This window comes from Crocuta crocuta, unplaced genomic scaffold (genome assembly GCF_008692635.1).
Source record: "Crocuta crocuta isolate KB4526 unplaced genomic scaffold, BGI_CrCroc_1.0 scaffold318, whole genome shotgun sequence".
In the NCBI taxonomy this organism is placed as follows: Eukaryota; Metazoa; Chordata; class Mammalia; order Carnivora; family Hyaenidae; genus Crocuta; species Crocuta crocuta.
The window spans coordinates 3,742,655-3,769,055 of NW_027531425.1; the positions used below are offsets into that span (position 1 = coordinate 3,742,655).

General features: G+C 47.9%; 1 protein-coding gene across 1 annotated transcript in view; it reads right to left on the reverse strand.

The window, feature by feature from the left end:
- LGR6 (leucine rich repeat containing G protein-coupled receptor 6) overlaps positions 1 to 26,401 on the reverse strand; it is a 120,048-nt gene that overhangs the window by 17,424 nt on the left and 76,223 nt on the right. Inside the window, exons 6-8 of the mRNA XM_077771978.1 lie at positions 24,740 to 24,955; positions 19,801 to 19,872; positions 1,288 to 1,356 (exon numbers count right to left, since the gene is read on the reverse strand). Coding sequence (XP_077628104.1) covers positions 1,288 to 1,356; positions 19,801 to 19,872; positions 24,740 to 24,955 — 357 coding nt within the window. The remainder of the gene's footprint in view (positions 1 to 1,287; positions 1,357 to 19,800; positions 19,873 to 24,739; positions 24,956 to 26,401) is intronic.

Sequence of the window (26,401 nt, forward strand, 5' to 3'; positions counted from 1 at the left end):
ACATATCTATACTCAGTGGTGACTCATTGGCATTGGAGGAGGACTCCCAATAGTTTCTCCTCACTCAGACTCTTCCCTCCAGTTGGTCTGGGTGGGGAGGGTGGCATAGGGTTGGTCTGGTCTCAGGTGGTGGCTTGAGTAAAGATGCTAAGCTGCCTGAAGTGTGGGGCTCTATTCACAAGCCTCAGGTTCCCTTAATCCAGTCCACTCTACCCACAATAGATCTCCGACTGTTTGCCCAGAGCCTCTGGGACCAGTAAGCCTGAGCTCTCCTGTGGTCATCTCTCTGCCCATTCAGCTTCCCATCTGGGTCTCTACCTCCATGGTTCCTCTGTCTGAAATGCCTCCCTTCATCCTCCACCATTGCAACCTAAACTCCATCCATCCTTTAAGGTTCATCTCAGATGTGGGGCGCCTGGGTGGCTTAGTCGGTTGAGCGTCCGACTTTCGCTTAGGTCATGATCTCGCGGTTCGTGGGTTCGAGCCCCGCGTTGGGCTCTGTGCTGACTGCCAGCTCAGAGCCTGGAGCCTGTTTCAGTTTGTGACTCCCTCTCTCTCTGACCCTCCCCTGTTCACGCTGTCTCTCTCTCTCTCTCCTAGAAATAAGTAAAAAACATTAAAAAAAAAAAAAAGGTTCATCTCAGATGTACTAGAACCACAAGTTCTATGTTACTCTGGATTCACAGTCATTTTAGCTACCCCTGTACAACCAGGGCCAGAATTATATACTGACTCTATGCTGCTCTGCCCTGGCAGATGCTTTACTCTGTGTCCTCAACAGCCCTAAAGGGTCCTTGGGGAAGAGCCCAGGTCTACCTTACTCTTTGTTTGTGTTTAGTAGCAAGCATAGTGCTCGGCACAGTCGGTGCTCAAATAGATTAATAATAGGCAGTGACTGTGGGGAACCAAATCGGGCTTCTCATGTCCCCCAAGGGATCAGGCGCTGAGGACTGAGCCAGTAAACCAGCCCCCAGCTCCTCTCCTCATTCGTCTCCAGACACACCCCAACCAAGGCAGCAGCAACTCCAGACCCGGACTCCTAGGAGGTGTCTTGTGCCATGTGTCTCTCTAGGCTTGGAGGGCCCAGAGCCATTTCTGCTGATGACACCCTACTCGGAAATGCTCGATGCCAAACTAATGAGGTCTGTGACTACTGAGACCTGTGCTGGGGGCTGGGGAGGGCACACGGCTACAGTTTTTACGAGGCTGTGAGGGAGGCCCGGGGCTGGCTTCGGGCCCTGTTCTCAGGAGAAAAGGACACCCACAGACACCAGCAGAGGGACTTACAGCTCCTGCAGTCTGCCCAGGGTTCGGATGGCCACGGGGAACTCCTGCAACTCATTATAATTCAGGTCTCTGGAATGGAAAGCAAGGGCAGTCATTAGAAGGGTGGCTTCACAGGGCACGTCAGGGCCCCTGAGAAACTAGGCTCTGGGATCGTTCAGAGAGATGTGTTTTCCAATCTGTCTTTTCGGATCCAGCTGTCAATGCCAGGAAACACATTTCTGGAATGTTCATGTTCCATTCCCACTCCACGAATCCTCAGGCTGGACGTCTTCCTGGCAGCAGATCTGTTTTGAGGAGACACTTCAGGGATGTAGACACCTGGAGCCGACTCCTTCTGGAATAGTTGCCACTGGAAAATACCTCAAGCCTTTGGAGACATCAGTGGCTGGGGAAGGGGCAGAGGAAAGAATGGGGCACCTTGTCACCAGCACTTGAGAGTCTGGAAGGTTCCCTCAGGTGACCACCTTGGTTAGCTGTGGCCTCTGCTGTCTATAAAACAGATCAGCGTTGGGGCACCTGGGTGGCTCAGTCAGTTAAGCGGCCGACTGGCTCAGGTCATCTCACTGTTTATGGATTCAAGCCGCACGTCAGGCTCTGTGCTGACAGCTGAGAGCCTGGAGCCTGCTTCGGATTCTGTGTCTCCTCTTTCTGCCTCTCCCTTACTCATGTATGCTCTCTCTCTCTCTTTCAAAAATAAATAAACATTTAAAAAAATGCTTTAAAACAGATCAGTGCTTCTTATCTTTAGGTGATGACGTGACAGCTAGTCTTTATTTTCTCTTATGCTTTTCTTCATTCCCCCCTCCCTTTTTTTTTGTACAATGAACATGTATCACGTGTATAATCAGAAAACAATGGAGGCATTTTTTTAAAAAGTAGTAGCAATCCAAGTTGGAAAGGAAGCGGGGAGATTGCATCCTAATAAATGATCAGTGGGAGCTGAAATGTGTATAATCTTTTAGGCAAAAATTGACAGCATCTTTTCAAATTACAAAACTCATACAGAGTCACCTCAGGGCCAGGAGTTTGCCCTACAGAAAAGTCCACATCCGCGGGCAAAGGTATTTGTACAAGGATGTTCACCACAGCATTGTTTAGGCAACAGTTGTTTAGCCGCAAACTCTTGGCCCACATGTGCTCACTGCCCTGCTCATTCCCCCCTCTGAAGGGGTCTTCTGTATTTGTATCCTTGTGGCCATGACTGGATGAAGGGAGAGAAGAGCAAATTTGATTTTTTTTTAATTTTTAAAATGTTTTATTTATTTCTGAGAGAGAGAGACAGCGTGAGCAGGGGAGGGTCAGAGAGAGAGGGAGACACATATCTGAAACAGGCTCCAGGCTCTGAGCTAGCTGTCAGCACAGAGCCTGATGCAGGGCTCGAACCCACAAACTGTGAAATCATGACCTGAGCCAAAGTTGGACGCTTAACCAACTGAGCCACCCAGGCACCCCACAAATCTGATTTTCATTAGAAAAGATTTGGAACTGCCTATGACAAAGGAGCCCCAAAGGAAGGGGAGCCCCATTAAAGGGGGGTGCTTGCATTTTGGGGAAGACAGTAAAACGTGATTGGGAAGTAGGGAGAAAGAGACACAGAAGATGTTCAGGGGAGTTTTGTTCTATGTTACATGACCAAATTCCCATCCTACCGCTCCTAGGAGAGACTTCAGAAGAGATAATCAACCCTCAAGATTTTATTTATTTTTTTTAAAAGGTTTTATTTTTAAGTAATTTCTACACCCAACATGGGGCTCAAACTCACTACCCTGAGATTAAGGGTCATGTGTGTGCTCCACCAACTGAGCCAGCCAGGTGCCCCTCAACCTTTAAGACTTTAAAGTTGACTTTTGTTTTGGGGTGCCCGGGTGTTCTGCTGGTTGAGCATCCCACTCTTGTTTTCCGCTCAGGTCATGATTTCGCAGTTCGTGAGTTGGAGCGCCACATGGGGCTCTGCGCTGGTGGCATGGAACTTACATGGGGCTCCCTCTCTCTCTCTGCCCCTCCCCTGCTTGAATGTGCACACTTTTTGTCCCTCTCAAAATAAATAAATAAACATTTAAAAAACTGGAATAAACTGTGTGATGCTGGATTGTAGGTATTATTGTGAACATATAGTAAAAAAAAAAAAAACAAGTTGACTTTTGTTTCACTCAGTGGCCAATCAGTTAGCCCCCTATGGACATGTACCTGATTTTGTGCCGAGTTGTCTTGGTGTCTCCAGATTCCTGTGGCTGGAGTATGGGTCTTGGGCTTTGGCAATAAGAGGGATGGAGGGCTCAGGTAGAGTGTCCCTCTTGAGCCCCCCCAGGACGACCCCAGCCCAGCTTCTCTCAGCCTTTTAAACCTATCCCTACCCTGACAACTTTCATGAGAGGACTATTCAATGCCAGGGCAGGGGACCATGCTGAAGCCCTTTAATCACAGCGTGACTTGGCAGATTTTGTGGGTAAATACCATGTTAACACACAGATAATGACAGGCTCATCTATGTGACAGGGTCATTACACTTAATAGTCCACAGGTAGAGCCAGGAACCCGGCCCAAGGGCCAGAAGAGCAGTGACAACAGTCTGGCAGCCAGTGAGCCGGATAATTGCACCCCCTCACCACCCCCAACACACACTAATTACCCGATTACACTCAGACTCCCATGGTGATTTTGGGTAATTATAGCATAAACCCTCCTGCTTTGCTCTGCTCTGCTCCAGTCCTTCGTGAATCCTCCACCATTCCCTCCAATGACTCAAATTCACTCACAGAGGCTCCCCACAGACTATGTGAGGGGAATGATGAGAGCAGGCTGAGGGCAAGCTGTGTGCAAAGCACTTTCATGGAAACCAGAGGAACTGGAGTTGGGACCAGGGAATTTCCACATTGCTGGTGTTCTACCACAGGTGGTAGTGGAAGGTGCCTGGAAACTCCCGTTACAAGCTTTGAGGATGGAGGTGGGGGGGGGGGGGAGAAGAGGGAACCTTTCTGGTCTTAGATTTTGTAAAGGATTCACCCTTATATCTCAATGTCTCCAAATCAAGTGCTCCCCTCTGCTTTTAACTTGGCTCAGCCCATTCAGGAATTCTCCACTGCTGCCCAAGGAGAATTGCATTTCCTGTAAGTAACGTTAGAGTATCTTCACTTAAAGCCTTAATGTTGCAACCAACTTGACGATAAACTATTTGTAAAAAAAAAAAACAAAAAACAAAAAACAAAAACAAACAAACAAAAACCTTAATGTTGCAGTGTTATCATGAATGCCAAGAATTGCACTGGCCTGATCTCAGACCTTTAGTGCACAATCCCATTGCCTGGAGCACTGCAGATATTTGCATGGCTTACTCCCTCACTTCATTCAGGTCTCTGCCCAAATCAAGGAGCCTTCCTTGTCTGACCACTCTAATATAGCACAGCCCCTCATTTGCCGTTCCCTTACTCTGTGTGGTACATTTAAAGTGGTCCCAAGTCTTATCATTTTGCAATCCATAAGTGTACCAAATCAACAGGTTGTATACCTTAAACTTACACAATATGTCAATTACATGTCAATAAAGTTGGAGGAGAAAAGTAGCCACAAAGGACTTGTGGCTTCTCCAATTAAGTGGCCTCTCTGGTACAGCCACTCTGGAAAACAGGATGGAGGGGTCCTCAAAAAATTAAAAATAGAGCTACCCTACGACCCAGCAATTGAACTACTAGGAATTTTCCAAAGGATACAAAAATGCTGATTTGAAGAGGCACATGTACCCTAATGTTCATAGCAGTGCCATAAACAACAGCCAAATTATGGATAGAGCCCAAATGTCCAGCAACTGACAAATGGATAAAGAAAATATGATATATATAATAGAATATTACTCAGTGATCAAAAATAATGAAATCCTGGGGTGCCTGGGTAGAGCAGTCGGTTAACCTTCCGACTTCAGCTCAGGTCATGATCTCAAAGACCATGAGTTTGAGGCCCATGTTGGGCTCTGTGCTGACAGATCAGAGCCTGGAGCCTGTTTCATATTCTGTGTTTCCCTCTCTCTCTGCCCCTCTCCTACTCATGCTCTCTCTCTTTCTCTCAAAAATAAATAAACATTTTTAAAAAATGAAAAAAGAATGAAATCTTGCCATTTGCAATGTGGATGGAACTAGAATATATCATGCTAAGTGAAATAAGCTGGTCAGAGAAAGACAAATATAATATGATTTCACTCATTTGTGGAATTTAAGAAACAAAACAGTTGAACATAGGGGAAGGAAAGGAAAAATAAGATAAAAACAGAGAGGGAGGCAAACCGTAAGAGACTCTTAAATACAAAGAACAAACTGAGGGATGGTGGAGGGGTGTTGGGTGGGGGAATGGGCTAAATGGGTGATGGGCATTAAGGAGGGCACCTGTTGGGATGAGCACTGGGTGTGATATGTAAGTGGTGAATCACTAAATTCTACCCCTGAAACCATTATTATACTATATGATAACTAACTTAGATTTAGATAACATTTTAAATAAATAAATAAATAAAGTGTATTTTTAAAAAGAAGAAGAAGAAGAAATGGCCTCAGCCTCCCCACCCCTGAGACTGGGTTTTTTTGTGTCCGGCACTGACCGAAACAGAATGAGGTAGAGCTGACATGGTGTGAGCTGATTTAAGAAACAAGAGGCCTCACAGCCTCTGCCCTCCTTTGGGAGACTTCCACCGCTATGCACTGAGCTAAGCTCCTGAGTAATGAAGGCCATGTGGAGAGGGCCAGCCAACAGCCAGAACCAAGGCCCCACTCACAGACACGTGCATGAGGCATCTTAGCTATAGCTGAACCTCTAGCAGACTGCACGCTGGTCGGGGAGCCCAGGTCAAGTCCCCAGCAGAAAAGCTCCCAAGGTGAGCCCAGGCAATCCCCAGATTCATGAGAAATCATATATTATTGTTTTAGACCACTACGTTTTTGGGTGATTTTTTTAAATGTAGTGATAGATAATGAGAGACCCTGTTTTCCTTTATTCTGACATCTGACATATTCATTAAATTTCTTCCCACCCAACTAGAATGAAGGTTGAAAATAGAAACCTTGTTTCATAGTCTAAACACCAAACTACTGGCACAGAACAGTAGCTCAACAAATATTTGTTGAATGAATAAATGAAAGGGTCTAGATAAATTAATGAATGAAGAGCATTAATGGACTCTTAAGAGTATCTATGATATTTGGCGGAACAAATTAAGGTTTTGAAGTTGATGTCAGGGAAGGTACAAGATAGTCCTGAGGGGCACTGTCAGGCTTGCCCAGGGCCACAGAGGCCATGGGACGACAGGTTCCCTGTGATTTTGCTACCACTGAGCCCTTATACAGTTCATTGACTCATGTCCAGACAGCTAAAGTGAGGGGTTCCAGCTTTCCTTTGCAGTTTCTGGTCAGGAATTCTTCCAGAAATGGCCTGACAGGCAGTGGGAAAAGACATGTAGTAAAAGGCATGTGAACTAAAAGGCCATTTTTTTGTGAGCCACGTGGAGAATAAAAACTGTGCAAGTGTCACAAGGAATTCTGCAAACTACATGCCAGTGAGGTGGCCTGAATTTTCCCATTTGGATACCTACACAGATTCAATGACTTGGGCAATTGGCAAAGCCCTGCTTCATTTGGTGCTGGGTAGATATAACCTCTGGCTCTAACCATCCAGGGAACAGTTCTTTACAACTCTCTTCGCCCCTTATGGATTCAGTTCCGTGCAACGGATGTTTGTTGCCTGCTCAAAATATGCAGAGAATTCTGCTGGGTAAAGCGGAAGGTAGAGAGATGCATAAGAAATAGTCTTGTCCAGACAAATGCACAAGACAACCAGATGAGGGGCCTTGACATGAGGTGGCAGGCGCTGAAGAATACACAATGCCTCAGGACCTTCGGAGATCACATGTAGCTGGGGAGACTTCATGGAGGGCTTCATGGAGATGTGGCATTTGAGCCAGATCCTGACAGTGGGGCAAGGTTTCAATAGATAGAGAGAAGGAAAGGATAGGTTGGTCAATCAGAGAGAGAATGGTTGAAAGGAAGTATGTTTTGTGGAGTTTGGAGAGTAAGTGGCATGGTTTAGTTGAGCAAAGGACAATATTTGGAGGTGACGCTAGAGGATTGTCTCCCTGGACTGTTGTATACTCTCCTAACTCGAGTCACTGCCTCCAAGTCATCCATAAGATAACCTTGGCTGAGCACTGATTATGTGCTGGGCACTAAATGCTATGCGTGAATGATCTCTTAATCCTCATGACAGCCTAAGAGGTAGATACCACTATTATACCCATTAAACAGTTAAGGAAAGAGAGACACAGAGATGTTAAATAAGCTGCCCAATTATTAAACAGCTATGCTAGAAGCACTGTCCACCAAAATCCACCCTCCCCTTTCTCTGCAAAGCCCCATACCATAGCCACTTGCTATGTATAGCTGTTTAAATGTAAATTAATTACAAGTTAGTAAAATAAAAGCTCAGCTCTCAGTTTCACTAGTGACACTTCAAGTGCTCGGTATATCATGTGGCAAGTGGCTACCATATTGGAAACACAGATTTAGAACCTTTCTATCATTGTAGAAAGTTCTGTTGGACAGCACTATCCTATGGTAGTAGGAGGAATAGCCAGGAATGTGGCTGGAGTGTATACCCCAGGCTCCTTTGCAGTAAGTGTGTTCTCCCATTGAAGGTGGGCAGAAGTAGCATATCCTACATTTAGTGCAGGATTTTTAAATAGCCTGCCTGTCTCCTCCATGGATCCTCTACTCTTCCACTAGCTAGGTGCCAAAGACAGTGAGTGCATAGGGATAGCAAGATACTAAGCCAGGTTCCTGAATCACCATATGGAGGAGGGCCATTTGCCAAGAAGAAACAAACTCTTTGGACTATTACATGATCTGGAAATGAACTTCTATTGTGTTTGAGCCATTATATATGCTTTGACCTATTTAGCTACCTTAACTAATTCACCATCACAACCAACATTTGAACACTGGCAGTGTGAGTCCAGAGTCTACACTCTTAGCTACTACACATCTGCCAGAAAGATCTTTTAAAAATGCCAAACAGACTGTGTCACTCTTCTGCTGAGAAATCTGAAAAGGCTTCCTCATTATGTACAGAACAAAGTTCAAATTCCTCAACGGGCTCTGATGCTATACGTCATCTTCAGCTCCAGCTACCATCTCAGCCCCCATGTATTTTCACAGCCTTCTGTGTTTCCTTGTGCCCTTCAGGCTCGCAGCCTGGGATGCCCTTAACCCCAGCCTTAGATGTCGAAATCCTAGCTCTCTTTGAAGTCAGGCTCAAATATACCTTCCTTCATGCACCCACCCCCATCCCTGCAGTCAGAATGAATCACTCACTCTCTCAGAGCTTTTGTGATGTTTTCTCCAGAAACATGCCTAATATTAGAATAATAATAGTGGTAGCGGTGGTGGTGGTAACGATAATAATCATAGTAATTACTATGTAATTGTCACGATTCTGGGTGATTTATATATATTAATTCATTTCATTCCCATGCCAACCCTTTGAGGTAGATACTATTATTATCTCCATTTTGCAGATGAGAAACTGAGGCACAAAGAGAAGCAATCACTTGATCCACGAATGAAAGAGCTGGGACTGAAGCCCAGGCAGTTTGAGTCCAGAATGGGGTTATCTGTGTACATAGTGTCTTCCCCAAGAGACAGGAAGCTTGCAACTATCAGGAAGCATGTGAGCTCCCTTCTGAGTCTCCCAAAGCTCAGGCACAGGGCCATATATGTGTATAGTCATTGTCAAGGATGATCATTTGAGCCACTGTCAAGGCCTGGAGATGAGAGCTGCTTTGGCCTTTGTGGCTGGCCACACTGGGGCAGTGTCTCACCCCCTGTGGATCAGAAGCCAACATGCAGCCTCTTGGCGATCGCAGGAAAGACCTGCGTCAGACCGCAAGCTGACTTGGTCTGATTCCTGCATTCCAGGGTGCTTTCTGATGCCCTAAACTTCCGCTGGAAAACTCATTCATGGCTTTATAGTTTATTATCTTTAATAGCCCAGAATCAGCCAGAAGCCCAGAAGAGTTCATTACTCTGTATGCTGCTCCCAGGAGCTGGGAGCAGACAGGGAAGGGCTGAGGTTAAGGAAAAACCATTTCCAGCTCCAGCAGGAATTCAGTCCAGAGGCTGCAGCTGTCCATGGCTAATACACTCGTTCATCTGCTCAGCTGCTTCCAGCCAAATCCAGTTGAAACTGATGGTAGAGCCACACAATCAGTAAAAGTAGCTAAACAGGTGCCCCAAGCTGCTCAAGGACCCACATCCCCAGTGTTCTCCATTCCATCTGACTGTGCAGGAATGGCCATCTCCTGAGATCTCTGGGGAGCCTCACAATGGATTCAGAGCACAGAGCTGGCAGGATTTAACAGTCATCTTGTTCACTCTTTCTTTCTATTGATAAGGAAACTGAGGCTCAGAGACAGGAGGTAAATCACTGGAAGTCCCAGAGCCAAGGCCTGTTGGCTCTTGGTTTAACATCTTTTCCAGATACCACCCACAGTTGCAGCCTGGCTAGGCTCCAAGTAGCTGGGCTGAGAAAAAAGTTTTAGGGAGAGTGGGAAGAAGGATAAATGAGGTGGGGGGGACCCATACTTCCTTCCAATGGAAGAAACTCCTGTGGGAGTCTCTTTGGGTGCTAATAAGCATGTCAAAGCCCATTGGTTATGAGGCTAGATGTTTATTTGTGTGTTATGTGTTTTAGAATGAAACAGCTTTGTCCTCTGTGTACCAACAGGATCACCTTGAACTAGTCAGTTAACTTTGTTCAGTCTGTTCCTCACCTGTACATCAGGGAGGCTCATTACTTAGGGCTACTCTGTTCATCTGGTCCAGAGCCTGGTCTAGATACTCAAATAATGCCAATTCTTTCCCCCTCTTTCTTTTATTAGACACTAAACACCAGAACAGACACTTCTATTCATCAGACACTGCAACAGCAGGCACACAACTTGGTCTATCTACTTTTCACAACAATAAAGGAAGATTAATATAATTAATTGGGCTTCCGCTTACACTTTTATTCTCAAGGCTAGTATTTATGTTTATTAAGAGATCACAGATAAGGGCACATGGAGGAATGTGGGTGAGCCTAGCTCCCCAGTGTGAAACACAAAACACAGACGTTTCTGATTGTAAACTATGAACCATTTTTATCTCCCAAAGGCCCGTAACAAAGGCGGGCAGGCACAATGGATACATGACTTAATTGCTCTTCCTGTATTGCAGACTGAACCTTTATCTCCATCTGACTCCACATGCTTGGGGCAGATAACCTGGCGAGCCAGGAACCAACAAAGACTTTATGAGTAATAGCATTGTTTTACTTTCTAAACAGCCTACATAAAAGGCCACCCATTAATAAATGCAGCAATTAGTAAAATTGTCATTAGTTTCTATTGAGAGATACAGACACAGCTTCCTCCTACCCTCCCTCCACCTACGCTCGTTTCTCCACCAGAAAGAAAATTCAGAAAATACCCGAAGCAATAGCAGCACCAGTTTTAATGAAAGTCGCCGATCTCTGACACTGAGATTACTTGTTGCCCTGCCCCAATGAAGCACCTGGGATCAGAGAAACCCAGCACTGGAAGGGAGGTAAAAGGTAACAGTCCAATCTGCCCCCACGCAGGACTCATCTCTGAGACTCCAGGGGAAGAGGGATCCAGTTTCTACCTGGACCATGCAAATGGCAGGGCTCACCAACTATGCTGGGCATTTAGGGCACCACCACGCTGGGCTCTTCTGCAGGTTAAGTAAGCCTTCCTCATCCCAAGCTAGAGCACCACCTTTATGTCCTCCCTTGGCCTTCATCCTGTCAGCCGGAAGACCATCAATTATGTGTAATCTGTCTTTCAAAGACAATCATCACATTCCACCTAAGTCTTCTCCCACATTCTTTGAAGGTGTAGACAAGGTGTGTAGACATTTCATATCCTCACCACCCTCCCCCGAAAAGCCTTAGCCACACTTAGGAATGGTATAATAGGAGCCCATCATCTAGATGTGGGCAGACCCTTGGGCAGCACCTCCCTCACCTGGATGTCATGGGCCTGTTAATGCAGGGGACCTGAAGTCTTTGAGGTTGCCCTGGCCTGAGCAGAATGTAGCCTGAGGTTTTGTCCTCGTGACTTCAACTCGCTGGTCTAATGTCAGGGTCCTGAGCTTCAACCACAGGGCGATGGGCAGGGGACCTTGCCCCAAGGCAAGGATGAGGGACCATGCCGGTGTGTTCAGCCCATGTCCAGGGCTTCAGTTTCTCCATCTGTAGTAGAAGACGTCTGGGCTGGAGACTCTGCACAGCACTTAGTATGGATGACCAGAGCTGGGATGAATCTTAGAGACTGGAGAGTCCAATGCTGTCATAGTTCAGATGGAGAAACTGAAGCTCAGAAAGGAGCAGAGACTTGTCAGGGGCTATATATCCATTAATTTGTTCAACAAATATTTATTGAGCACTTTCGCTGTGCCAGGCACTGTGTCAGGTGCTACAAAAACTCACAGAGAGGGCGCCTGGGTGGCTCGGTCAGTTAAGCATCTGACTTTGGCTCAGGTCATGATCTCGCGGTTCCCAAGTTAGAACCCCACTTTGGGCTCTCTGCTGTGGGCACAGGGCCTGCTTCGGACTCTGTGTCTCCCTGTCTCTCTGCCCCTCCCCTGCTTGTCCCCCCCCCACAAAAAAATAAATAAACATTTAAAAAATTCATGGAAAGGTGGGAGACAGATAACAAACAAACAACATGAATAAATAAATAATAACAAATATCAGATTGGTGAGTACTATAGAGAAAATTAAGTAGGAAAAGGAGATGGAAAGTGATAGGAAGTGGTTGCAAAATGGTGATCAAGGAGGACCTCACTACAAAGGTGACATTTGGGCAAAGTCTTGAAGGAGGTGGATAATTGTAGAAAGAATATTCCAGACAAAGGAAACAGTGAGTGCAAAGAGCATATCTATCTAGTGTATCCAAGGAAGCCACTGTGCCTGGAGTAGATTGAGGGAGGGGAGAGGCGAGAGAGGTAGCAGGGTGTCACATCACCTGAGACCTTGCAGAACTTGTAGGCTTCTTTCCAGAACTTTGTAGAACTTTGGCTTCTTTCCAGGATTACGATGGGGAGCCACCAGAGGGTTTTGAAAAGAAGAGTAAGGTGGCCTAATTTGTATTTTAAAAGAGACTGTCTAGGGGCGCCTGGGTGGCTTACTCGGTTAAGTGTCTGACTGCAGCTCAGGTCATGATCTCGCGGTCCGTGGGTTCAAGTCTCGAATTGGGCTCTGTGCTGACAGCACGGAGCCTGGAGCCTGCTTCAGATTCTGTGTCTCCCTCTCTCTCTGCCTCTCCCCTGCTCACTCTCTTTCCCTGTCTCTCAAAAATAAAAAAGTAAACATTAAAAAAAAAGAGTCCATCTGGCTGTTGTGTTGAAAATAGATTGTAGAATGGCAAGAATGAAGGCAGAGTGATGAGGTGAAAGAAGGATGTTGGCTTAGACCAGCATAAAGCAGTAGAGGGGTGAGAAGTAGGCAGATTCTAGGAAGCTAGGGTGATGAGGTCAGAGTGCGGTCAGAATGCTGGGAACAGTACACTAGTAATAAGTTAAAAAGAACTCAGGACTCCTGGGGCACCTGGGTGTCTCAGTCGGTTGAGCATCTGACTCTTGATTTCGGCTCAGGTCATGATCTCACAGTTCATGACATCAAGCTGCATGTGGGGCTCTGAGCTGACAGCATGGAGCCTGCTGGGGATTATCTCTCTCTCCCTCTCTCTCTGACTCTCCCATGCTCATGCTTTTGTGCTTGTGCACGTTCTCTCTCAAAATAAGTAAACTTAAAAAAAAAGAGAGAACTCAGGATTCCTGGTCTAGGACCCTTCAGTCTCTGTGATAGCAGGGGCTGCATTTTTCTTGTTCATAAATATTCCCCTAGTGGTCATAATGGTGGCCTAGGACATACTAGAAACTCAATAGATATTTATGAAATGAGAAAATCTAATGAAACAGACAAGAAAGTGATAATTATTAATTCTCAGCAGCTCTTCTTTCCCATAGATATTAAGGGCCAGACCTGAACGTCTTCATGTCGTCTCCATGGTGTCTACCAAAGAACCTGCTACCAAGAGGTTCTCCCGGGGCGTCATCAGTGCCCAATTCCCCACCCTTCTCCCTTAACCTCCCATCACCCTCTGCTGCAGATGGGCCAGCCAGGGGGCCTGTGAGAGTGGCAGAAGTTCAGAGCAGAAGCTTTGACCCCATTGCTAGCAGAGGAGGAAAGGGTAGCAGTGACAAGAATGGCGACCTTGGCTACCCCAAGCACCAGGGTGATGGGAAAGGGAATGTTGTACCAGGAAGAACTATTGGTATTAGAACACAAGACAAACTCACTGGGCAGCTCGATTTTCTGCCTGTGAGAAGTCATTAGCGGTTCTGTGTGGAAAGCCAGAAAAAAAGTTTTATATGGAACAATAAATTCCTCTATAAGCCACAAAACCCCACAAATTTGCAGCTAATAAACCCACAAATGTAACATGATTAAGAACTGGTGAGGACAGAGTTCCTCAATTCTTACAGGGTTAGCCTGGAGAGGCAGTGGGGTCTGATGGACAGAAGTCAGGCCAAAGGCAGAGAAACTCGGGTTCTCGTCCTGGCTTTTAATGAACTGAATGGTCTTGAGGAAGTCAGCCACTCTCTGCATCAATTTTCGCACATTGTAACACAAGGATACACAATTCCTCCCTCGTTTTCCTCAATGAGTGGCTGCAGGAGAGGTTAGGGGTGAGGATAAGTGAGATATGAGACCCATTGGCCTTTTTAAACAAACTTTGATTCTCGTAACTGTGGGGATTTATCGGTGGGATGGTCAGCACTTGCCTTAAGATTAGCAAGACAATTGACAAGATTCATATGAACCTCTGCTCCCCCCATTCTCCCTGCCCAGGAGCACTCTGCCGTGGAGCCTGCCAGTGGGTAGCCATAGTGGGTTGAATTGTAGCCCCCTCAAAAATCTGTCCAAGTCCTAACCCCTGGAACCTGTGAATATGACCTTATTTGGAAAAGGGGCCTTTGCGGATGTAATTAAGGTAAGGATCTTGAGGTGAGATCGTTGTGGATTAACAGGATGCCCCTAAATCCAATGACAAGTGTCCTTATAAGAGAAGACATGGAGAAGACCGTGTGAAGACAGAGGCAGAGGTTGGAGTGATGCATTGACAAGCCAGGGAATGCCAAGGGTTGCCAGCAGCCGCCAAAGGTAAGAGAGGGAGGGAACAGATTCTGCCTCAAACTTCCAGAAGGACCCAGCACTGCCTTGGATTTCTGGCCTCTCCCAGAACTGTGAGAGAATACATTTCTGATGTTTTCTTCAGCCACAAAATTTGTGGTAAATTTGTTATGGCAGCCACAGGAAACTAATCTAGTAGCCATGCCCTGACTCCATGGAATTCCCATACACCCTATAGAGGAGATGAGTCACACCATGGATGGCTATGAAATGACACTTACGGGCAACACTCTGCCCGCCACCTTAAGACACACTGTCAGGAGAAGAATGAAGAGGTGGAAGAGGAGGAGAAGAGAGAATGAGAAGAAAGAAGGAAGGAAAAATATTAAAAAAAGAAAAGGAAGGAAAGGAGGGAGGGAGGGAGGGAGGAAGGAAGGAAGGAAGGAAGGAAGGAAGGAAGGAAGGAAGGAAGGAAGAAAAGCTATTAAATTAATTTGGGCAGGGGGAAAAGGCCCATTGTTGTCTATTCAGCATCAAATGGGAGGACAGAAAGAGAAAGCCAACACAAATTAAGCACGTAGAGTACTCTAGGCCCTGTAAATATCATTGTGTGAATTGTAAAACATCACCCCCATTTTCCATCTATAGAAACAGGCTCTTGAGAGGTCAGGTGACATGGATGCGTCACACGCTGGTGGCAGAGCCAGAATCTGAATGTGGGTGTGCTGACTCAAGTTCAGTCCTCTTTCTACTCCAGGATGCCCCTGAGCCCTGGAAGAGCCTCCAGTGGAAACCTGCCTGGTTTTCCGTCCCAGCTGAAGGCTGATCATCGTGCCCTGGACTGAGAGGTGGTCAGATACTCTCATGACCAAGTTAGAGCAAAATCCATTGGGGTGGGTGGTTTCATTGACATGGAGACAAGGGAGCAGTGTGCAGCACAGTGGCTATTGAGGTAAAAATATTCTGCGGAAGCAGACCTCTGGGGCATGGAATGCACAACTTTGTAGTGTAAGGCAGAATCCTATAAATTCCTGCTTTGCCCTCCTCTCCTCCCAGACCTCAGCTGAATGCTGGTTTTGCTTTATAGAGGGAGCTAGAGCCAGTAGGTTTCTGTTCCACTGTGACCCCGGGCTCCCCTCTTGGGCTCCAATTTCTATTGGAAAGGTCCGGCCACTCCAATAGGGTCTGATGTGTTTAATGAGGTTGTAATAGGGCCCAGATATCCTCATCCAGACATGAGGGAGGTGAGGTACTGTTGTCTCCTAGATCCATTCTAGGCCCCACTTCTCTGAGTTCTAGCTAAGATGCAGACATCCAATTCCCGGATCTAGGGAGTGGGGGCAGTCCCTTTGGGTAGTAATTGCATTTGCTAGGCTTTCCCCTCTTTTTTGCACAGACTTTATTAGTAGGTATAACTGGGGATTCAAGGATCATGATCTGATAGCACCTTAATAGCACCCTGTGGCCTCTAAGCAGGAATTTCTAGGTACCGACCTAACAGCATGAGGGCCTGGTTTCAGGTCCCCAGACCTCGGGGGAGAACCTTCTCAGAATCATTCCTGGTCATGTTTTCTCTTATTTCTCAACCTGGGAAATCCTGTAAAGAATCTGCCCTCACAGGAGTTAGCGTGAAGTGGAGCAGTCATTAGGGGCCAAGGGGTTTGGGTGCCAGTGACTTACCATCACGTTTACAAGCAAACCATAGAAACTTGGGCACCTCATCCCAAATCTCCAAGTTTGGTCTGATCCAGAAAGTGAAAGAAACCATACCTCAAGGGTTCAGAGCTGGCTCATCTCTGGTTCTGAACTTCCCAACAGTGATGCGATGTCCTCACTGCGGGAGCAGAATGGAGGTGGCGGGTGCAGGGTCCAGTTAGACCTGTATGCCTCTGAGGTTTCTCAGCTAGGTCTGGGATGATGATGAGGGTATCCGGAAAAATGGGAGCAAGGTCCCGGAGCCTCTCCCTGACATCCCTCACGGTGCAGCAAGGCTTGTGCCTGGGGCCACTGGAGTCTGCCTGCTTTGCTCTGCTCAGTAGGAGACAGGGCAGCACAGACCCTGGACCCTGTCCAAATCACTTGGGTTTGCTTGGCTCTTTCAGAGAGTAAAAGAGAGAACACGGCACATGCTCCTCTCCCTCACTGCTCATGCTCTGCAGTAGCGCACTGTGCAGACAGGGGGAAGCAAGGCCCACAGAGGTGAGGCTACTGGCCCCGGCTGGCCCAGCTTGCGGAGTGGGAGTGGGACCCTCCACAGAGCCGAGGCCGTAACCCAGACCATGTTACTGTGGGTGAGTTTGCACCAAGTGTCTGTGTGCTGTGCTGGGGTGTGAGGTGGGAGCGTCTATGCGGGGTGAAGGGCATGGAAGGCTTGAGCCACCTGGTGCGTGCACTGTGCATATGCACAGTCTGCTGTGTGTGGCACAGGGTGGCTGTGGGACCACGTGCGTACACGCTTGCCTGTACCTGACCCCCCCTCCCCAGGTGGAATGGCTTGGTGCCGCTCTCCCCCCTGAGAGAAGCCAGCAGACAGAGCCAAACCACGGTTTGGGCCAGGGGGGTTTGATCTTCCCTCCGCTGCAGAGATGAGAGAGGTCTAAATGGCAGAGATTTACGGGGCCCGAGGGAGAAATACCCTTCCAGTGAGACGCTCACATGAAAAGCTCCAAAGTAATAACTGAGGCTGCAAAGTGTGCCAATTATGCAACAATTAAAACGTTTGACTATCTTTCTCTCTCCTTTTATTCTCCCAGCCACTCCTCCCCCTTTCCACATCTGGCTGCCCCTACAGGCTCCCCAGAAAATGCTCTGGGGGATAGAGGATAAAGAACACACTTTCCCCCTTTTTAATTGGAGATCAAAAGTTGGAAGAAGAACTTACCCCTCAAGGGTGGGGAGGGGAGGGGTGTTGTTGAGACTGAGGCCCTCAGAAGAGGGAGTGGGAATGAGAACAGAGTGCAGGGCAGGTGCCTAACCCAGTTTCCCAGGCTCTGTATGAACCTTACGCACATCATCTCATTTAATCCACATGCCAACTCCAGAAGATCAGTGTGACTAGTGGTATTATACTGCAGATCAGAAAACGAAGACTCACGAAGGCAAATGGCTTGACCAATGTCACACATTTGGCAGAACTGGCAAGGCACCTCAGGCTGTCTGATGCTCAGAGCGATAGACTTGGTCATGAGGTCATTCTGCCTCCACAGTGTAAAGCCGGGAAACCTTTTCCTGTCTCTTGGCCTTGCCTGTCCCATCTGTACAGTGGGTGCAGACCCTGGGCTTTGTGTGACCGAGCCAAGCACTTTCCCAGATGAAAGGTACAGGGGGCACTTAGCGGCAGGATTGCTTTGTACTTAAGCCAGCACCAGCTGAGCCAAATGCCCTGCGCAGCCATCCAGTGGCTAATTGAGAAAGAATTAGGCAGTGTGCCCCAAAGGTGAAGAAATAGCTGCTAGGTGGCTTTTTAGAGGTGCCAACCCACACCCAGTATACATGTCCCCTCCCCAGTGGATTTCCCAGCAGAACCGACAGCCCCCCATGCTCCAGGGCAGATAACACTGGACCCCTTCCTGCTCTGCTGATGCCTGGTACCTCCAAACACCGCTTCCAAAACTCTTGTGTCCCCCAAGGGAGGGTGGCTACAAGGGTGTGGGTCTTAAGAGGACAATGGCCATCCCTTACATTTGGACCCTCCAAATACCTAGCACCCAGTAGGCTTGCACAATTCACATTCAACTCAGATGATTAAGGAGAGCAGAGTATTAAGCTAAGAACTTTCACAGCATTTTCTCAGTTAACACATTCTAGATCTTGCTCTGTCCCTGACTGAGGAAGTAACTCTGGATATGCCACCCTTCACTTCCCTGGGCCTCAATTTTCTAGTATGTTGATGGAGCAGGCTAGAGTGTCCAGTTTGAACTGCCCAGCTGTCTCTGAAGGCTAGAGAAGAGACATACAGAGCCCAAGTCACGCACGGTGGTAGGGAGAGGTTCCAACTTTCCCAACCCCAGGCTGGGGGACATCCTCCCACATGCCACTCCCGGGCACTCAGTCAGCGACAGGGTGAGGACATGGGGAGAGCTGGACCCAGTGCTGCCATTTCTCGCGCTTCAGGCCGAGCCCCAGAGAGCAACCAGGCTCCTGGGTCTCCCGCCCACAGGGAAGAGGAGCGGAGCATTTGTCCCGGCCTCCCCCTTCCCCTTCCCCTCCACAACCACAAATGCAGACAGCTCGGGCCTCCTGGGCTAGATTTGCCAAATGGTTTTCCCCAAACCGTTGCTTCCTCAGGTCACAACTTGTCTCCCAGCATTTTCTCCTGGGCTGCTTTGGATTCTTGAAAATCTCTCACCTCAGGAGCTCGGGTATGTGTTTGTGGGTCGGGTGGGGAGGGAGGAAGTGGAGAAGGGGAGGCAAAAGGCACTGTGGCCATGCCCCTGACACCGTGAGCCCAGCCCCAACCTCAGGGGCTCACGCCTGGTGACGCGGAGGGGTCCTTCCCTCCAGGGTGCTGCTGGCCTGCACCAGGTGGCCGTGGCAGCCAGCTCTCCCCCAGGGCAGCTGCGGGACCCCAGCTGGCATGACCGGCGGACTTAGAGAGCCCAGCCAGTTGTTTGCTCAAATGGGGCCCACTCAGCCCACTCTGTGGGGGCTGGCGGGACTCCAGAGGAAATGATGGGAGGGTTTGGGTGCATGCTGACCTGAACTGAATTCCAGGATGATGATGTGTGAATAATATGGCTTTTTAAGAGTCAACAACTTGGGTGCTTTTTATAGTCAGGCCGGAGTACTGAATGGGCCATCTCCCCATTAATCATTTAGCTAGTTAGATCAACTGGCAAACTGTACCGGCATGACTCCACGGTATTACCCTCCCTTCTGTCAGCAGCCTCTCTTAAACAGATGTCAAAACTGCCATCAAGTCAGCCCCAGCCCCACCCCCAAGCCTTCCATTCCCCAGGCTCAATATCCTCATTCTTATGGCTCCCCTGTCTACAGCGTTCATTATTTCGGCGGTCTCAGCTGGCAGACATCCTAGATGCCCCCTCTGTGGGCCACCCTGATCTCCCGGAGGGCACATTCCGCCCACCTGCAGGAGGCTGGAATGCATTCGGTGTGACATCCTGGAGAAAATGCCAGGGAGGGGCATGTAGAGGAGCAGGCCTGGAGCCAGACCCGGCACCCCAGGCCTGCTGGCTTCTCCTGGGGCCAGCCTCCCTTCCCTCCTGCGGGCCTCTGGGCCTTCCTCCCCAGGACAGAGCCCTACCACAGGCCCGGGGAACTCACAGTGTCTCCAGATTGTGCAGCCCCTCGAAGCTGTGGGTCCCCAGATGCTGGATGCGGTTGTTATGAAGATGCCTGTGTGGGAAAGAAAGGCACGTCAGAATGGTCGCCCACAGCATCGGGCCGGGGGCGGGGGTGGAGGGTTGGAGAGCAGACGGTGGCTTAAGCAGCAAAGTGGAGGCAGAAGCATGGACAGAGTGACCCCAGTGGTCCAGCCCTTTAACTCCAGGGACAAAATGATTGGCCAAGACCGACTTCTGAAGTTAACGATATCCAAGGCTGGATCGATGATGGGCTTCAAGGTTTTAACTGCCTATTGAAGGAAAATGCGAGAGGAGCGCCCGAGGCCAAGGCTAAGGCAGGCTCCCGCTAAGCTCTTGGAGAGAGGCCTGATGTCAGGAGGGCTCCAGTCTGAGGCTTCTTCTACGGTCCTGCTCCCCAGGACCCAGCCTGCCTGACTCAGTGGCCAGACGCACTTATGGGAGCCAACAGCAAACCGCTGCAGACAACATATAATTAAAGGCTAAGCTTTCTGTTATAGCTGGAGAGGGCTGTAGACAGGCTCGGAGATGGGAGACTGTGAGACCAGAGTCAGGGAAGGCTTTACAGAGGTGGTGATCCAGAGCAGGATCTTGAAGGATAGATGATCTGGACAGGCAGAGGGAAAGACATTCCAGGCAGAGTGAACGGGGGGGAACAAAGGTGGGGAGCTGCGAATGAGCACGTGTGTGTACAGGACGGTGGAGGGCGTGGCCAGAGTGCACACAGGTTGGGGAGAGGTAAGAGATCTTCTGTTTGGAAGACACCTCCAAGGTAAATAGCTAATTGAAAATAAGTGACAAATGTTCTTCTCCTAATTCCTAATGAAATAAGCAAAAATAGCGAAAACAGGGACCCCTGCCCCCAGCCCAAATATTAAGTAGCAACAAAGCAGAAACAGACATAAGCTAATGTAAATAAACTGCACAAACTGGCGATCAAGGAAAAACTCTGGAACTCCTAATCATCTCCCCCTTTCTCCAGGAATTGAACTGGCAAGAAGACAAAATCCTGAGCATTTCCCTTAAACCCCCAAATCTAAATAATGTTCTTTTCCCCTCCCTACTTCTGGCTTCCAGAGGAAACAGGTGAAACAGGGGAGTAAAAGAAATGCTCCAGGCTACTCACTGAATTGAGGAAATGACTTGAAGCCCAAGGGAATTCTTGGGTGGAGGGAGTGAACTCACACATTTAGTACATTCTGACTCTGCAGAGAAAGCAGAGCCCAGGCTGTCTAACAAAGACGGGGCTCCCCCTCAGAGGACACTCCCCCTACCTCCACCCCTCCACCAGGATACAGAAAAGCAGATAGAACCTCCTCTACCCACAATACGAGCCCACAAACTATAGCTTGGAGGGGAGAACCAATGGTGCCCAAAGATGATAGAGTGAGAACAAGCTGACAGCTTTCTAGGTATAGGCCAGAACAAAGAACGCACATGGCAATTATGGGTGTACCAGGGAGACGGAGGGTGGGAAGAAGAGAGCGCCCAAAAGGCAGGTAAAGTTCCAAGCCAAGAAACAAATATAACTAATGGATGAGGGACAGAAGGAATTTACCACAATGGCCTCCTGCTACAAAACAGTCTCCCAAAATAATATTTCAAAGACGAAATTTTTAAACTGAGAGAGAAATGACATCGTGGATGACAAAACCAAACTGGGGACCCAAACTACATTATTAAAAAACTGGTCAATAAATTTGAGCCAAGGAACAGGGTAAACGCTGCTGAAAATGGAATGTGTGTCAGAGAAAAAGCTTGAGAGCCACAGTGGATGTGGCTGAATGAGACAAAAAGGCTAAAACAGAAATGGATTGATGTAGAAGACATAAATGTGATTCCACACAAGGGTAATTGATGTCTCAGAGGGAGAGGGTCCAAACATGAGATGGAAGATATATTCAAACATACGATACAGACGAAAATTCTCTAAAGTGGAGAAGGCATGGAATCTGCAGCTCAGACGTAGACATTGTCTCAGGAAAATTGGACGCAGAGCATTCTGCACTGTAACATATTCTGGTTAATTTATTAACATTAAAGAATTAAAAAGCCTCTTCAGGCAGAAAAAGGAAATGACGCAGGAGGGGAAGAAATCCTGCAGGCCTCCAAAATGTTGTTCAAATACAAATACAGGAAGACCCCATCCAACGTAGATGGAAAGAGATGAGGAGTCTTGAGAGTCATGGGTCCTGAATGCCTTCCCCATCCTTGTCCACCGCCACCACCAGGTTCCGAAGGGAGACAGCCCCCTCCCATACAGAGCTTCTGATCTGATAGGGAAAACACAGCGCCTCACATTCTGGAAAACCCCTTACCAAGGGGTTTTAATTTTCCCCCATTTCCTCCATTCCAGTATCCTGATGGTTACCAAACTCTTACCATTTCTTCTGCCTCCTGCTGAACCATGGTCTCCATTTTCCAGCCCCTTTCACCTCGCCCAGCATCTCTGGTCTACATCATCTCAGCTTACTAAATATCCAGCTCCAGGGTTCCAACTCGCTGTTCCAAATCATTCATTCAGCCTGGAGCATCCTAGGCACCTCTAGAAGCCCAGCCTGGGGCAGAGTGTTGGGCTTATAGTCCAAATGAAGAGACAAGATTTGCCCCAGTGACACCACTGCTACCCGAGTAAGTGCTACCCCAGGGTCCCATCAGTGCCAGAGTGGTGATAGGAAGGAGCAGCCCGATACAAGCCCTGGGTTCCAGTTGAAGAGAAACCCCTTCTCCTCTACCTCACTTATTTACTGACACCTCCAGCCAGACCCTTGGACACCACTTGGGTTTAACCAAACTTCCTTATTTACCTCCTGGGTCTTTCTATAGCTCGTCCCATAGTCCCTGGACAGCTTTTGCCAGCCTCCTCTCCCTTCTCAGGTCATGGTGAGCTGGAGGCAGGACAAAGGGGTAATGTTTCTGGCCCTGCCCCACGCAAAAGGGCAGCTTTGTGCCTGCCCCAGTAGGTTTTCTTTCTTTAGTTCCTTGTTCCTCCTCTTGCCCAGTGGGGCCCCCACCCCTCCGCAGCAGGCCACCCGTTCCAGTTCCCTGGCTCCCAACCAGACTTAGGAGTCATTTTTTATTCCCCTTCCCCCTGGTCTTGAACCCTCTGAAAATCTCTAAATTAGATTTATCCTTCCTTCAAAACATTCTTCAGTCATGTCTTCCCTTTCGTTCCTTCTGCCACCTCCTTAAACGAGACTTCAGTTGATAAATGAGAGCCTCTTAACTGTCCCCCTGTCCCCATCCCTTTGAATCAGTCTTCCTGAAATACCTCTTTCTCATCTTTGCTTGAAAACCTTCAAGCTCCCCTTCCTCAGTGACAGACAAAAGCCAAACCCCCTGCTCTGACACTGAGTCCCTCAACCCACTTTTCCAGCCTTTTTGCCAACATTCTGCAAGAGGATCTTCTCCTCCCACCAGACTAGCCCCTTCGCCGGCCACCAAACATCCTGACTTCCTTCATTGTCTTCATGACACTGCTTGGAACACTGTCATTGTCTTTTTTTTTTTTTTTAATATTTTTATTTATTTCTAGGAGAGAGAGAGAGAGACAGTGTGAGNGTCATTGTCTTTACCTGTTTCATTCTTCATCATCTTCCCAGGCCCAGGAGCCACCCACCTTCCCCCTGAAGGCTTCCCTCTCACCCCTTACACTTGCTTCAGCCACACCAGTATTCCTACTCCGCATGAACCTGTATCTACCATCAGCTATCTTGGCATAAATTACATTACATCATTAGCTGTCTTTTCCCATATTTATTCTGCTGTTTCAACTAGACTGTCAGCCCCTACCTGGAGGGCAGCAGCTGTTCTCACACTTCTTAGAATCGTCAGTGTCCTATATAGAAGTTCTGAGAATGTCTGCTGCTGCTCATTTGTCTGGGACCCATCATGTGATCTTCATTTTCCCAGTCTTGTCTCTAGCAGACATCTGACCCCATTCCTTCAGGGTGTCACAGGGAGGTCACCAAAACTAGAATCAGTCACCTTGCTCTGTTTGCCTATTGTAAGTGCCCCCACTGACTCCCAGAAGGAGAGACGGACTGGCCATCCTGATAGAAGAATGTGGTCCATAGGATATTCATCTCAGTTCTCTAGTAGGACAGAGAATTACAAACAAATTGGTGCCTGATTTTTCATCTTTCAAATGGATTAAGCATCATCCATTCTCTGATTTGGAAAATCACATGAGATTTTCAAGAGTAGGGGAGTCAAGGTTACCATCTAGCAGCATCACTAACACATATATTCCCCAGCAATTAATGTGTAACCCAAAGCAATTATACATGACCTCCAAACCCTTAGTAATTACCCTATGAACTTACCAATCACTCATAGCAATTAGCTGGGAACTAATTTGCACTCTAAAGTTCTCACTGGGGAGGCAGAGGTAACCCCAGTTCCCAGTTCCTGCCAGGGATACCATCTCCCAGGTAATTACCCTGATGGGGTTTTGGTGTCTAATTACAAGTGATGGCATTTCTCTGCTTCTCCAGGCCTGGGAAATGAGATGAATTTATCCTATCCTCGTGCCAAAGCATCAAACTGCACCATCTGATTGCTGAATACGGTAGATATCATTTAAGAGATTCTTGACTTATATTCCAATTAGCTGGGTATAGTTATTATATTTGCATAGTGAGAAACTAATAGCTAAATTTCTGCTCTCTGATGATGGTGTAAGAGCACTTCCACAGCTCTACTGTCATTTCTCCTCATGATAATCCCCATGCGGTCAACGGGGGATGATCATCCTCATTTTACAAAGGGGAAACTGAGGCCAGAAGGTTCAGTAACATGTAGAAAAGAGCAAAGCAATCCAGGCTTCCAACCCAACTCTGGAGTAAACATGCAGCCCCCAACAAGACACTGCTGGGAGTGGGAGGCAGAGCAGCACTCACAGCACCACAAGGCTGGTGAGGTTCTGGAAGGCGTAGTCAGGGATGTGGCTGATGCGGTTGAGGGCCAGAGTCATGGCCTGCAGGGCAGGGAGGTTGTTGAGGGCCCTGACTGGGATCTCGGTGAGTGCATTGTCGTCCAGCCACAGGTGGCGGAGGGAGGACAGCCCCTCAAAGCTCCTTTCCGGGACCAGGGAGATGAGGTTGGCATCTAGGCGCCTGGTGGAAGAGAGGATGGAGAGGATCAATCCAGGGCAAGATGGCAGACCAAGGTTTGGGACTGGGCTGAGCTGGGCCAACCAGGACCCCAACAGGGCCTTTGAGGTACCCTAGGACTGAAGCTGCAACTTGGCCACCTCTTATCCTATATCCCACCTGTTCAAGTTCCCATGTTTCACCTCCATTCCAACCCAGAATTCTCCAGCCTTTATGCCATATGTTCCTATTTACAATACCAACTCTTCCTCTCAGACCCAATGTTGAACCCATAGCCCATTTGTAGAAAACCAATCTCAGGCTTTTAAGTTGATGGCATAGCTCCCCTGCTTTGGGTGTGACACTATTCTTCCCAACCCTGTCCAGTTCAAGGACATATAGTAGGGATGTTCCTACCATTTACAGAGGGAAATCTTCTCCCTCTGGATCTAACCAAAGAATATGCCTCTCAAAGATGCAAGCCACTCCCTGTCACCCAAGCCTAGCATCATTTGCTCCTTATCTCTTCAAAGACCTAGTAATTTGATAAAGCTCCTGACAAGGTCCTGGGACTTCTTGCTTAGGTGATTACCTATAGAAGGCTTCTATGCACTATAATTGAAGTCCTTGATATGCTGCTTTTCAGAACAGGTAAATAGATGGTGGTGATCCTGTCTGTGTGACAACCAGAGATTCCTAGGTTTCATGGGAACTTCTAACGTAAATTCTAAAAAGATCTAAAAGTTCAACCCAGCAAAACAGGGAGACTTCCTATCTTAGCTTTTTACAGGTATATCCCATCTATGATCTCTTTATCAATATGCAGATAACCAATAGGTCTTCTGCCTCCTGGTCTCTTGGGCTGAAATTGGATCACCCTGGGTAGCTGGTCCCATGGGGACCAGACACACTGGCCTGTGACCATTGGTCTACTCCTAGAATTTTCTATCTTGAAGGGAGGGTGTCTCCTGAGGGATGGTTCTCCCACATGGTATATGGCACCTAAGTCATTGAAACCTAGCCTTTGTCCACAAAGGCTCTAAGCCTCCCTAATCCTGAACCTAAAGAACAATTGATGTGACTGGGAGAGTGGGGTGTGCAAAGGAAGGCCCAGCAGTCCTTCTGTCACTTCCCTAAGCCATTTCACCAGTGCCCTTCTTGCCAAACATCTTAAGCGCCATGTGGAGAAACTTCCTGGCTTACCACCAAGCGAAATGGTGGACAGGTCAATGCTGGAACCTTAGATGGAAAAGCAAACTGACCAAGATAGTCCTTGAAAGCTGTGATTAGGAAAGACCTCCCACTCACATGAAACCTCACCTGATGGGACCAAAAACCCTTCAGTACGTGCCCTCTGCTGGCAAGGCAGGTCACTCCAGATATAGTCCATACCAGTGGCAGTCACCATATACTTAATAGTCTGACTGACTGGAGCCTTGTGAGAATACAGACTCCTCAGGGTAGTTTTGT